The 11,780-nt window shown below is 50.7% G+C and overlaps 2 protein-coding genes across 5 annotated transcripts; one reads left to right on the top strand and one right to left on the bottom strand.

Annotated features, from left to right (window-relative positions):
* Positions 1 to 453: 453 nt before the first annotated feature.
* On the top strand, positions 454 to 2,843 carry NAXE (NAD(P)HX epimerase). Of its 2 annotated transcripts, XM_003415155.4 has the most exons (6): positions 454 to 665; positions 813 to 921; positions 1,049 to 1,159; positions 1,237 to 1,350; positions 2,072 to 2,219; positions 2,585 to 2,843. In XM_003415155.4, the coding sequence occupies exons 1-6, from the start codon at positions 484 to 486 to the stop codon at positions 2,785 to 2,787; spliced, it is 867 nt and encodes a 288-aa protein (XP_003415203.2). In that variant the 5' UTR covers positions 454 to 483; the 3' UTR covers positions 2,788 to 2,843. The 2 variants fall into 2 exon arrangements, with proteins under 2 accessions (XP_003415203.2, XP_010593142.2); XM_010594840.3 differs by lacking the exon at positions 1,237 to 1,350 and having other exon boundaries at positions 465 to 665.
* Positions 2,844 to 3,297: 454 nt separating this feature from the next.
* Positions 3,298 to 11,279, bottom strand: LOC100671580 (G patch domain-containing protein 4). 3 transcript variants are annotated; one of them, XM_064282723.1, is made up of 9 exons: positions 10,954 to 11,276; positions 9,870 to 9,925; positions 7,862 to 7,993; positions 7,311 to 7,384; positions 7,126 to 7,218; positions 6,939 to 7,025; positions 5,130 to 5,221; positions 4,824 to 4,874; positions 3,298 to 4,598 (listed from the first exon to the last, which is right to left on the bottom strand). In XM_064282723.1, the coding sequence occupies exons 3-9, from the start codon at positions 7,938 to 7,940 to the stop codon at positions 3,740 to 3,742; spliced, it is 1,335 nt and encodes a 444-aa protein (XP_064138793.1). In that variant the 5' UTR covers positions 7,941 to 7,993; positions 9,870 to 9,925; positions 10,954 to 11,276; the 3' UTR covers positions 3,298 to 3,739. The 3 variants fall into 3 exon arrangements, with proteins under 3 accessions (XP_064138793.1, XP_064138794.1, XP_064138792.1); XM_064282724.1 differs by lacking the exon at positions 7,311 to 7,384 and having other exon boundaries at positions 10,954 to 11,279; XM_064282722.1 differs by lacking the exon at positions 9,870 to 9,925 and having other exon boundaries at positions 10,954 to 11,274.
* Positions 11,280 to 11,780: the final 501 nt, after the last annotated feature.

The raw sequence follows: 11,780 nt of genomic DNA on the forward strand, positions 1-11,780 counted from the left end.
AACTGAAGGGTTACGGGTTCGAACCCACCAGCCGCTTTGCGGGAGAAAGATGTGGCAGCCTGCCTCCAGAAAGATTTACAGCCTCGGAAACCCTATGAGGCAGTTTTTCTCTGTCCTGTAGGGTCTCTGTGAGTCAGATTCAATTCGGCGGCAATGAGAACAGTTACTTAAATATGAACGATTATTATTATCTAAGAGGGATTGGGAGCAAAGCAAATTATTTCGGTACATCTGGAAATGTAGGGCAATACCGGGTGACTGCTCTGGAGGAGTGTTGGGCTCCAGGCTGTAAAGGAACGTGCACAGAAGCTGCCTGCGCTCCACAAAGGAACCGGAAGCCGCCACAGCCCCGCCCCCGAGCTGTCAGTCCCCGGCCGCTTCCGGAGACGTCGCGCGCCGGCCGGGCCTCCCCCGGGGCGGGGCGCAGCGCCGCGCATGTGCCGTGGAGGGCAGGCCGGGCTGCGGGCGCGCTCTGCGGGCTGCATGTGCGGACTGCGGGCGCTGCTGGGGCTCGGCCTGCTGGTTGCTGGCTCGCGGCTGCCGCGGGTCAGAAGCCCAGCTGGCGTCTGCCGCTCGGGACGCGTCTGGTGGGCGTCGCCGCGGCTGAGTTCGGGGGGACACGGAGACCCAGGGGCCATGGCGAGCACAGCGGTGAAGTATCTCAGGTGGGCGAGGCTCCAGGCGGGCCCGCGAGGCGCAGACGCGCGTGGACGGCCCTCCGTCTCGGGGGCGGGGCCTGGGGCGGCGCGCAGCACCACCTGCGCGACGGAGCACCTGAGGGGCGGGGACTCAGGCCAGAGGTTTTCCCCCAGCCAGGAGGAGGCCCAGGCGGTGGATCAGGAGCTGTTTAACGAGTACAAGTTCAGCGTGGACCAACTTATGGAGCTGGCTGGGCTGAGCTGTGCCACAGCCATTGCCAAGGTCAGTGGCACAACGCTCGCCCCCTGGAGGAGCTCCTGACAGCTTGGCGGAGGAGCAAGGGAGGCGTCCCTGTCCAACCTGTGGGTTGTAACTGCCCCTGCTTCGGCTCCTCTGATTCTGCCCTCAGGCATATCCTCCCACATCCTTGTCCAGGAGCCCCCCAACGGTCCTCATCATCTGTGGCCCCGGGAATAATGGAGGAGATGGCCTGGTCTGTGCTCGACACCTCAAACTCTTTGTGAGTACGTAGGGCGGGGCTGTGGGAAAGGTCATGAGGATTCTAGGATCTGGGATTAAATTACCCCTTCCTCCTAGGGCTACCAGCCAACCATCTACTATCCCAAAAGGCCTAACAAGCCACTCTTCACCGCGCTGGTGACCCAGTGTCAGAAGATGGACATCCCTTTCCTTGGTGAAATGCCTTTAGAGGTAGGAAGCTCTAGGTCAACACCTCACCTCCCAGTAGGCATTACCCTTCCCTCACTGCCAGGCTGAGGTCATTTATCTTCATCTCTAAACTAGTAACTCTCAGAGGACAGGGATGGTGCCTGAAGGGTACAACTTGAATATAACTGGTTTAAGGGTCATCTCTTCCTATGTAAGGTGTGCTCTTTGAGACCCCAACACCTTCTCTAAAGCTTTCTCTCCCCTTCATCTCTCCTGGTCACTCCTTTCACTCTCTAGTCAATTCCTCTTTCCCTAGCATGCAGTAAACACATCCTCTGCCCCTCTCAGGAGCTGGAGTGACTGCCTTATCCTAAACCATTTCTGCACACTTGGATTTAGGGGTAGAAAACTTGAGAACTTACCTTTAAAAAAAAACACATTTCACGGATGGTGAGGCTGAGGTACAGAGAAAAGAAGTGGTTTACCCAAAGTCACAGAATCTGATGGCAGAGCTGACACCAGAACCCTGCCCTCCTGACTCCTAGGGTCGGGCTGTCCCACACCGCAGCCTTCCCAGTGATAGGCTGGCACTCAGAACAGATAACGTGTCTAGCTTGGCTTGATCAGTCACCAACTCACACTTACGTTAGGTCTCAGAATGCCCTCTGAACAAGAGAGAAGATTGAACTTGTGGACAGCTCTCTCCAGTTAAGGGCTCTTTGTGCAGCTGCTGGCTTTGACCTCTTTTCATGTTCCACCACAGCCTCTGATGATTGATGAGCTGTACGAGCTGGTGGTGGACGCCATCTTTGGCTTCAGCTTCAAGGGTGATGTTCGGGAGCCATTCCAGAGCATCCTGAAAGTCCTGAGTGGAATCACTGTGCCCATTGCAAGCATCGACATTCCCTCAGGTGCTGGGCCCAGGGAGGTTGGGAGGTATCAGGGCCCTGCCCTCTCTTGAGGCGGGTACCTTGGAATCTTGATTTTTGACTGAAAGCTCATACCAGGTCTAAAATAATTTAAGTCTGGATGTGCAGGACATGGCTTTATGGATCCCGTATCAGGGCTGGACAACAGAACTCAGGAGCCCCCAGTACACACCGCCTCCATGAAGAGACGAAAGCCCAGGGGTGCATGGAATTCCAAGGACAAGAGTTCCTTAGGCGGGGACCAAGGGGGCTTACCACCCCTTTTAGGACTAGGGTTAAGCAAAATGTGGCAGGGCAGTAGACATTGTGGTCTCATGTGTTCTTCCTAAATACTGTTCTCTTTTCAGGGTGGGATGTGGAGAAGGGAAACTCAGAAGGGCTCCAGCCAGACATGCTCATCTCCCTGACAGCACCCAAAAAGTCTGCAACCCAGTTTACTGGTCGCTACCACTACCTGGGGGGTCGTTTTGTACCACCTGCTCTGGAAAAGAAGTATCAGCTGAACCTGCCCTCCTACCCTGACACTGAGTGTGTCTACCGTCTGCACTGAGGGAAGGTGGGTGGGCATTCTCCCCAATAAAGACTTAGTGCCTATCTTTCCCAGAACTGTGGGGTCCTGGGAGCTCTTCTGGCAGTGGGTGGCTGGAGCCAGAGAACACTGAGGATATGGGGACATCTCTCTGAGGGAAACAGCAGGCAAGAGGTTGATATGGCATTTGGAGGCAACGAAAATTTGACTGTTAGGTGCTGAAACAGACTCCCAAGTGAGGTGTGCTGTTCCTTAGACACAAGTGATTCTTACACATTTGGGCTGCAGGTAGGGAGCTGGATGAGGCTCCCTAAGCCTTCGCCTTTCACTTAGCAGTACAGCAAAACTACAGTTAGCCAGTAGGGTTTTCTCCAGAGGCCTCCAAGGAAAATCCAGTTTGTATTGAGGACCTGCCCTGGAGACCCAGGCTGGGAATGGAGAGGCCAGAATATATATACATATGCTAGGAGCCCAAGCTGATGTTTATTCAGTTATCTGGTATAGTGTTAGAAACTGGCAGTCCATGGGGTGAATTCAGACCTGTCTGTGTATGTTTTTATTTAAAAATCAGAACATTTCAAACAAGTCTATATTTTCAGCTTCTCTTTTTTTAAAAAAAGAGGGCATCTGACAACACTGGGCCTACATGTCGGCATTCAGCTGGAACTGAGGCAGGGATGCCCTTCAAAGGGTATCTGTGTTCCTGTTTGAGGAGCGCAGTCCTTGTCCCCAGCTACCTGTCTGCTGTAGACACCCAAGTTCATGATCTCTGGGTTAGAAGCTGCAAAGGAGACCCCACCTGCTCCCTCAACTCAGGCATGGCTCCCACGGTCTCTCTTCTCAGGAGATTGGTGTTCCAGAGCTCAGTTCCCTCCATGGGAGGGACTCCTCGTTAAAAGGGGTGCAGAAGACATGAATTGACCCAGGTCTCTGAGGCTCTAACTCCTGAAAAGGAATCAGTTGAGCCCCACCTTCAGTCTCTCTTCTTCTGTTTCTTCTTTTTGGTTCTCTGGCCAGTGTTGACTTCAGCTCTTTCCTCCTCTGGAAGCTGCTGCCTCTTCTTTTTATCTCTACTGCTTGGAGCAGTATCTGTTCTGTTCTCTGCTTCCCTAGTCCTCCCACCTCCTGCAGTCTCATCTTCACCCTTTAAGTCCAACACCTCCTCCTCCTCCTCTCGATGCTGCTTCCTTTTCTTCTTGCTTCTCCTGATACTTGGGTCACTGCATGCTCTGCTTGCTGCTTCCCTGGTCCTGTAGTCTGCAGAAGCTGCCTCACCTTCTTCATCCTCTGTGTTCAAGCTGTCTTCCTCCTCACACTGCCGCCTCTTCTTCTTGCTTTGTCTGCATGGGTCAGTGGATGCTGTGTTCTCCACCTCTGTCCTGACAGCCCCTGCAGCCACCTTACCTCCTTCTCCTTCATCCAGGATTCCCCCCTCCACCTGCTGCCGTCTCTTCTTCTTTTTTTTCCTGAGGGGCTGATCGGTTTGTTCTCTGCTCTGCAATTCCCCAAGCCAACTTGTTCCTGCACCCTCTTCCTCCTCATTTTCTACAGTTCCCTCTCTCTCACCTGAGACTTTTTCTTCTTGGTGTCGCCTCTTCTTCTTGCTTTTCCTCATACTCTGGTCAGTCTGTTCTCGGGGTTCCTCTTCCCCATCCCTTTCAGTTGCTGTAGACTCTTCCTTCTCTTTCTTTTTCTCTTTTTGGGGGGGCTTGCTGTCAGACTGTGGTTGGGGAGCCCCAGGGTCCTGGCCTTTGAGATGAGCCAGGAAGGCCTGTTCCTGGGCCTCCAGCCGAGCAAGCTTGGCCTTCATTGTGATACCAAGACGGGCAGCTCTGAAACAGACAGGGCCCAGGTCAGAACAAGGATATGGGGGGAAGTGGGCTAATCCTTGGGACTGGAGGAAGGTTGAGGGGGACAGGCTTCATCTTCAGGTAAGAGACAGGTGCGTACAATGATTTCCCTGGGGCAGAAAGAAGATAGTAGTGGCAGAGGCCATCCTCAAGGGTGGGCTTGGGTGTGGAGAGGAGAAGGGATCAAAGGAGCTGACTGTTACTTACTTGTGTGCTGTTCGCCCCTCACAGGCTTGGAGCAGCATCTCATCGGTCAAACTGGGGGGAGAAATTAGGCGTTACAAACAGATCTGGAGAAAAGGCTTAACCTCTCCTCCCCTCTAAAACATTCCCTCAGCATGGAGTTATTGTTTAGGACTTGGCACTTTTCTAGGTGTTGGGATATAAAGATTAGTACAAGACGGTTCTACAGCCCCCACCCCCAGAAATCCGTATCAGCAGTAGAATTGATCCTTTCTCTTGAGGTCTGAGGACATCTCCTCCCACAAGCCCCCAGCACTAAAATCGTCTCACATCTTTGGGGACTTGGGCCCCTGGTTGTCGTCATCACTGTAATTCTCCAAGTCCTTGTCTGGTTTCTCCCCGCTTGAAGTCAGCGTGGCCGTCTAGAAGGAGGGATCATGGAGGTGGACAAGGCCCACTCAACACCACTGCCATCCCTGTTCCCTTAGGGAAGCCCCCCAAGAATTCATAGCCATAGGCACAAATCTGCCAACCCCCAACGTTGCAGAGCCACATAGAGGTGTGCCATCCTGCATGCTCCAACTTGGGCAGGACGTAGGCAGCTGCTGGGAGAGGGAGCAGCTCTGAAACGGGGTAGTGGCTGAACTCTTACCCTCAAGGGAGGGCTCTGGGTCATCAGGTCTCCCCAGTAGTATAAGTGTCCCCCTGCTGGCCATCCCCCGGTGCCAGTAACTGACAGAGATGGCACTTTCCCGCCTCCAGTAGCTATTTACATTTAACGAGTATTAGATGAAGCACCTTCATTTAATCAGTATTTATGGAGAATCTACTATGGGCGAAGGGTCTGGGGATACAGAGTAGAATAAGAATGAGGTGGGTCCAGCTCAAACAGAACCTTCATGGTGGGTGGGGGGATGGGGAGGGAGGAGAAGCATGTGGCAGGACACAGGCAGTTACGACGGGAGAGCGGCCTGTACTGCAGGGGAGGCACCTTAACTCAGACTTCGGGACTAAGGTCAGGGGCTCTGGAGACAAGAACAAGTTCCCAGGTGAAGGAGAAGAATGTCTCAGAGGGGGATAGCATGTGGAAAAGCATGGAGGTGACAGCATGGTACCTTCAAAGAAAAGAAACACTTCATCTGGCTTAAATGTAGAGGTCCTGGAGAGAGGAGGCAAGAGAAAAGGCTGGAGAAAGCAGGGACAAGGCTTGAAGGGCCATGCAAGCCATGCTGGTAAGTCAGGGCTCATCATCCTAGGTAAAAGGAATCAGTGACTTGGTGAAATCTCTGTTTTAGAACACTCTGGCTTCTTTGTGGAGGATGGACTGATTAGGGGAGGAGTGAGGCTAGAAGTGAAGAGTTTGGTTAGGTGATTCAAAAGAAATTAGGCAAAAGATGATGACGGCATGAACCGGGGTAGCAGATGGCAGCAGAGATGTAGAGAAATGGGAGAGACTTACTAAATAACAATGTTAAGCCCTTAGCATGTAAGATCACCTCAGCCCTGGGAACACAGTGGATAAGAGCACACCTGCTAGCCAAAAAGGTCAGCAGATCAAATCCACCAGCTGCTCCTTGGAAACCCTGTGGGGCAGTTCTACTCTGTCCTGTAGAGTTACTCTGAATCGGAGTTGACTCGACAGCAACAGGTTTGGTTTTTTATCATACAGTGCCAGCAGGGGACAGTAGAAAGCAGGAGTCTGAAGACCTGGGCTCTAGTTCTGTCTGCCATTACTAACCAGCTATGGGCTCTTCAGCAAGTCTTTCCCCATCTGGACTTACCTGCAAAATAAGGAGGATGGACGAGATAATCTCTCTGGTTTCCTTTGGCTTATAAATCCTTTGAATTGAAGACCCCCCTTCCACCCTGCTCTGGCAGCTCCTGTCTGGAGGGACTACACCCCACCCTCCGTTCCCTATTGCTACCCCTCAGCAAATGTGGGGGACCTGTGGAACTTGAAGATCTCAATTCTTGCTGAGGGTCTAGGCAGTCTAAGTGAGCGAAAACAAGGTGGTCACAGGATCCTACCGTGTTACAGCAGTTCTGAGAACAGGTGGGGCTCACAAGGCAACTGTTCAGGCCCCAGGGGAGACCAGCTAAGGAAAAAAGGATGGGCCTCTCACCCCCAGCCTGTAATACCTTCACAAACTTCTGATACAGCAGGTTGGGCTTGGGACGATCATGTCGGGTAGTCTCCTTAGAAACATGCTTTATCTGAACTCCATCCTGTGGGAAAGTGTCAGTGAGTGGGTCACATGCCATGTCTTCCTCACCCCCACATCCCCCAGCCTACATGTTTCATGTACGTATTTATTAGAGCTCATACCTGCCCAGTTTCCACTACCAAGCTGGCTGCAGTCTTGTTGAAGAGCTCATTCCACCAGTGGTCTGTGAACTCCTTGGCAGGGTCATGTCCCACCTGCCAGGGGAAGTATGAGCTCTGAGCACCTGCCCTGCTGCCCTGCTGCCTTTTCCCATCCATACCAGCCTCCCTCTGCCACCCAGTCTTACCCCATGAGTATCCTGTTTCAGCGTCACCCTGATGGCCTGGGTGATGCCATTCTCCTTCCGGCCCAGGCCTTTGCCTACAGAGGACAGTGAGTGATTTGGCTCATCTTGCTGCCTGCCCCAAGCCCCCACAAGGCACCCCCCACACATGCCACTCCTTGCCATTCCACACACAGCACTGGGCCATACTCTATCCCTCCCAAAAGCCCTCCCAGTTCCATTCTTTCTAGCACCACTCCATGGAGTCCCCCTGCCTTTGTCCAAGCCTGAACTATCTATTCATAACTCTTTCAGGACAGAGGCCATGTCTCTTCCTCCCTCCCCCAGTCCTCCCAACCTCTTCCTTCTCACTACCCACTGTCAAATTTCTTCCATTCTTCCCTTTTCCGGGAAAGTCAGGAAATGTCTTCTGCAAACTTCTCTTTAAATTAGCTTTTACTCCTCTTACTGAATGGTCTAGATGAGGGTCATCCCAAGATGCTTGAGTCTGGCCTCTCCCCTGGGCAGAGGGTAGGTAGAGTTGGGGGGATGTGGAGGGGCCCCATGAGGATCACCTTGAGTCCATCCATGCTTTAGCAGCTGCTCCTCAGCAAACTTCATCCCACGACTCTTGACCTCTGGGGTGACACTCATGGTGAGAAATCTCCGTCCTTAGGTCCTCACCGGGGAAGAAGTCACTATTACCCCTTTGGGAGGAGAGGAGAAAGTATCCAAATCATCCACCAACTCCATCCTGACTGCTTTTACAAGAATTCTTTCCTGAGCCCTGGGGAGAGACAGCGGAAGGAGGAAGCCTGGTCTTCGGGGAGTTCCCTGTCTGACCACAGTGAGGCCAACATCAACACAAGTCAAGGAGGATTAATGTTAATAAAAAAAAAAAACCCTGTTGCCATTGAGCCAATTCCGACTCATAGTGACCCTATAGGACAGAACAGAACTGCTCCATAGAGTTTCCAAAGAGCAACTGGTGGATTTGAACTGCTGGCCTTTTGGTTAGCAGCCGCTCTCTTAACGACTACACCACCAGGGCTCCAATGTTAATAACTAAATATATGGGAGCTTACCACATGCTAGACTCTGCTAAGGCTTTACATGGGTTACCTCATGTAATCTTCCCAGCCTATCAGGAAAGTATTATTATCCCTATTGTACTAAGGCCTAAAGAGCTCAGGTGATTTGCTCAAGGTAACACAGCTAATGGGTGTAGAATTCAAACACAGGCAGTCTTATCTGCAGTCTACACTCTTCACCACTACTTGGTAACATCTCCCAAAATATACTACTATGTTAAACAAAGCTATCAGGTGCCTGTTAAGTTACTCTAAGAACCCATAGCCCCTACCTATGCTCCAGCATTTACACTGTCTTTCCAGTGTGTGGGCTACATACCTATTCCCACACTGCCACTGTCTTTCAGTCTTTTTGGAGCTCCCCTTTTGAAACTGTCCAGCTTAGTTAAGGCATTTTTATTTAGCACTTAATGTGTAACAAAGGGAGTCCCCGGGTGGCACAAACAGATCAAGGGCTATGCTGCTAACTGAAAAGTTGGTGGTTTGAGTCCACCCAGAGGCACCTGAAAAGAAAGGCCTGGTAATCTATTTCCAAAAGATCAGTCATTGAAAACCCTATGGAGCACAGTTCTACTCTGATACGCATGGTGTCACCATGAGTCAGAATTCATGGCAACTGGTGATGCCTACAGAATCACTATGAGTCGAAATCGACTTGACGGCAAGAGTTTTTTTTTTTTTTTTGTAACGCCTAACAAGTAGATTACACATGTCCTGACAGCTCTGCAAGATAGGTTGCCCTTATTTTACAAATAAGGAAAACAAGGCCTGGGTTTCCTGTCTGACGTTACACAGCTAGTGAGAGATAGAGCTAAAATATGAGCCCAGATTGCCTGACTCCAAAGTTAGTCCTCTTTCTACTGAATAACTAAGCTGCATTTCTTTACATGCAGTGTTTCTCCTTCTGGACCCACAATGGCATTATCCAACTTACATACGGAATTTCTCCAAAGTGGTTAAGATGGCACAAGACATTCAAAACTAAGACTACTAATGTTGACTTACTACAGTCAACTCGTACTAAGATCTGTAGATTGTTCACTTATTACAGGCATTGTAGACAATGTTTAAAGCTAATTAATGGGCACCACTGGAATAATTCTTAGCCTCCCAAAGTGACAACTCTAAAGGGTAATAAAACTTTCATTTGAGTTTAAAGACAGTCTCATAGTATGTTTAGAAAAATCGGTTGCATTATAGTCAACCCTCCTAACCAAGAGCCCACTGCCGTTGAGTCAATTCTGACTTACAGCTACTCTACAGGACAGAGTAGAACTGCACCAAAGGGTTTCCAAAGAGCGGCTGGTGGATTTGAACTGCCGACCTTTTGGTTAGCCGCCAAATGCTTAACCACTGTGCCACCAGGGTTCCAGTTAGGGATAAGAATGGTGACCAATCTCTTTGGGCCAAATTCTACACACATTTCAGATGACTCAGAGCACTGTTCACATTTCTATCGTGAAGGTCAATTACTTGAAGACCTAACTGATACCTTGAGTCCCAACAGAAGTGTTGCGCGAAGAAGTGGCCTTATCTTGCTTCTTGATACTATAAGAAGTAAAATTCAAACATGGAAGCTTTTAAGGCAGTCTCAAAACTCCGCCTTCTGCCAGAAGACATCTTTGACCTCTCAAACCCTAGACTGCAATAGTGAAAACCACCTCTAAAACTTGTTGCCCATTTACTCAATGCCGGCCAGCCTGTTACTAATAGCTTTACGTGGACTATCTCATTTAACTCTCCCGACAACCCTATCAGGTGTTATTAGGTGTAATTTACATATGAGGAACCAGGCACTGAAAGGGTTAGTTACTTGCTCAAGTCAAATACAGTAAAACCTGCAAAAGCCGGAACCCATATCAGAGAAGGAAAACTCATCTATTTTCCACTAAGCCGAGCAACAGAAAAGTGTTAATTAAGAGTGCACCCTGTCAAAGGCGTAAAACTTGAGAGACCTGGAAACACAAGGCAGTTTCTGTCGAGTTCCGGCTCTCACAGGTTTCACTTTAGCTAGCAAACAGTGGATACAGCACTAATACTCAGGCATTTCAGAACTGCCGTTCTTAATTATTACAGTCTTCAGTCTCTTACAGCTCCTTGTGCTTGCTGCCATAAGGCTGCCCACACCCTACCCCTTGTCGCAGTTAATTAAAAACTACACCCCCTGGAAGTTAGAGGCTGGCTTTTGGCTTTATTTCCCAACCCCAGAGCACTTAACGAAGCGCCAGGAACCGATAATGTGTTCAGTCGTATTCGTTGAATTGAATGACACATAGGTAGGAACTCTTCTAATGGGTAACTGTGGACAGACGCGACAAGGTCCCACCCAGGCTGTGAGCCGCAGTCTTTGCAAAGGCTGCGAGCACACTTAGAGACACTCTTCTCTCCGGTCAACCTGAGTTTTCTGAAGGAAGGACCCAGCCGGCTGCCCTTTCCCTCGGCCTCCTTCCTCTTGAGGTCAAAATTCCAGCCCTCCCGCCGCAGTCGCACTTGGGTAAGACTACACTCTCCATCTCACATTTGCTCCTGAGCCCGGGCTCCTCCTGCTAACATTCAGAGGGATGGGAGCCCCTTACCGTCATTGCGCTATCCCCTCCGTAGAAACATGTGCCAGAAATGACATGCGTGCAGCCATCTTCCCGGAAGTGCTGCCTTGGTACTTCTAGGCTGTCGAAACCATAGAGACGCCCGAGGAAACCAATGTCCGGGTCCTCCCAGGAGAAACTCTGTGATGGAGGGCAGCTTACCTGTGTGCTCACCATAGGAATTGGGCCCTGGAGCGTACCCGTTTCCGGAGGTTCTGGAGGGGTTCGGCTTGCTTCCTCTCTGCAGGTTCTGAGCGGCCAAGGGACGATGGCTTTCCCAAGAAGCTGAGAACAGCTTCGGGTCCCACCTTCAGTTAGTCCTGGGCACAAGATGGAAAACAAGGGGAAGCACCGAGTTACCTGAGAGATGGCAGAGAAGGAGGTAGCATTTCTGCGGTGATTTTGCGGGGACGAATACTCAGCCTATAGGAAGTTATTTATAAAAGCCTAAAGGCTAGAGATTTTAGTAGGTTCATCAAACACTTTTTTGACTCATTACGATGTCCCAGGACCTGTGCCTTTGGTATTGGGGATACAAAGATGCCTAAGACAGGAGCCCTGATTGCGGGGAACACCATGCTAACCACGGAAGTTGGGACCTTCGGTGGAACTGGAGGAGATGGGGTTTAGGGCACGGAGAGAGAGAGATGCAGGATCCCGGAATGAATGACAGGCTGAGCAGTTTTGGACTTGCCTTGTAGGTAATGAGGATCTACTGAGCAGGGGAGGGGAAAAGATTTTACAAAGAAACCAGCAAAAGGGGTTGCACCTGCCCCTCCCCCCCCCACAAGCTATCCTTAGGCTTCACTCAGCCACCC

This window comes from Loxodonta africana, chromosome 3 (genome assembly GCF_030014295.1).
Source record: "Loxodonta africana isolate mLoxAfr1 chromosome 3, mLoxAfr1.hap2, whole genome shotgun sequence".
NCBI classification, from domain to species: domain Eukaryota; kingdom Metazoa; phylum Chordata; class Mammalia; order Proboscidea; family Elephantidae; genus Loxodonta; species Loxodonta africana.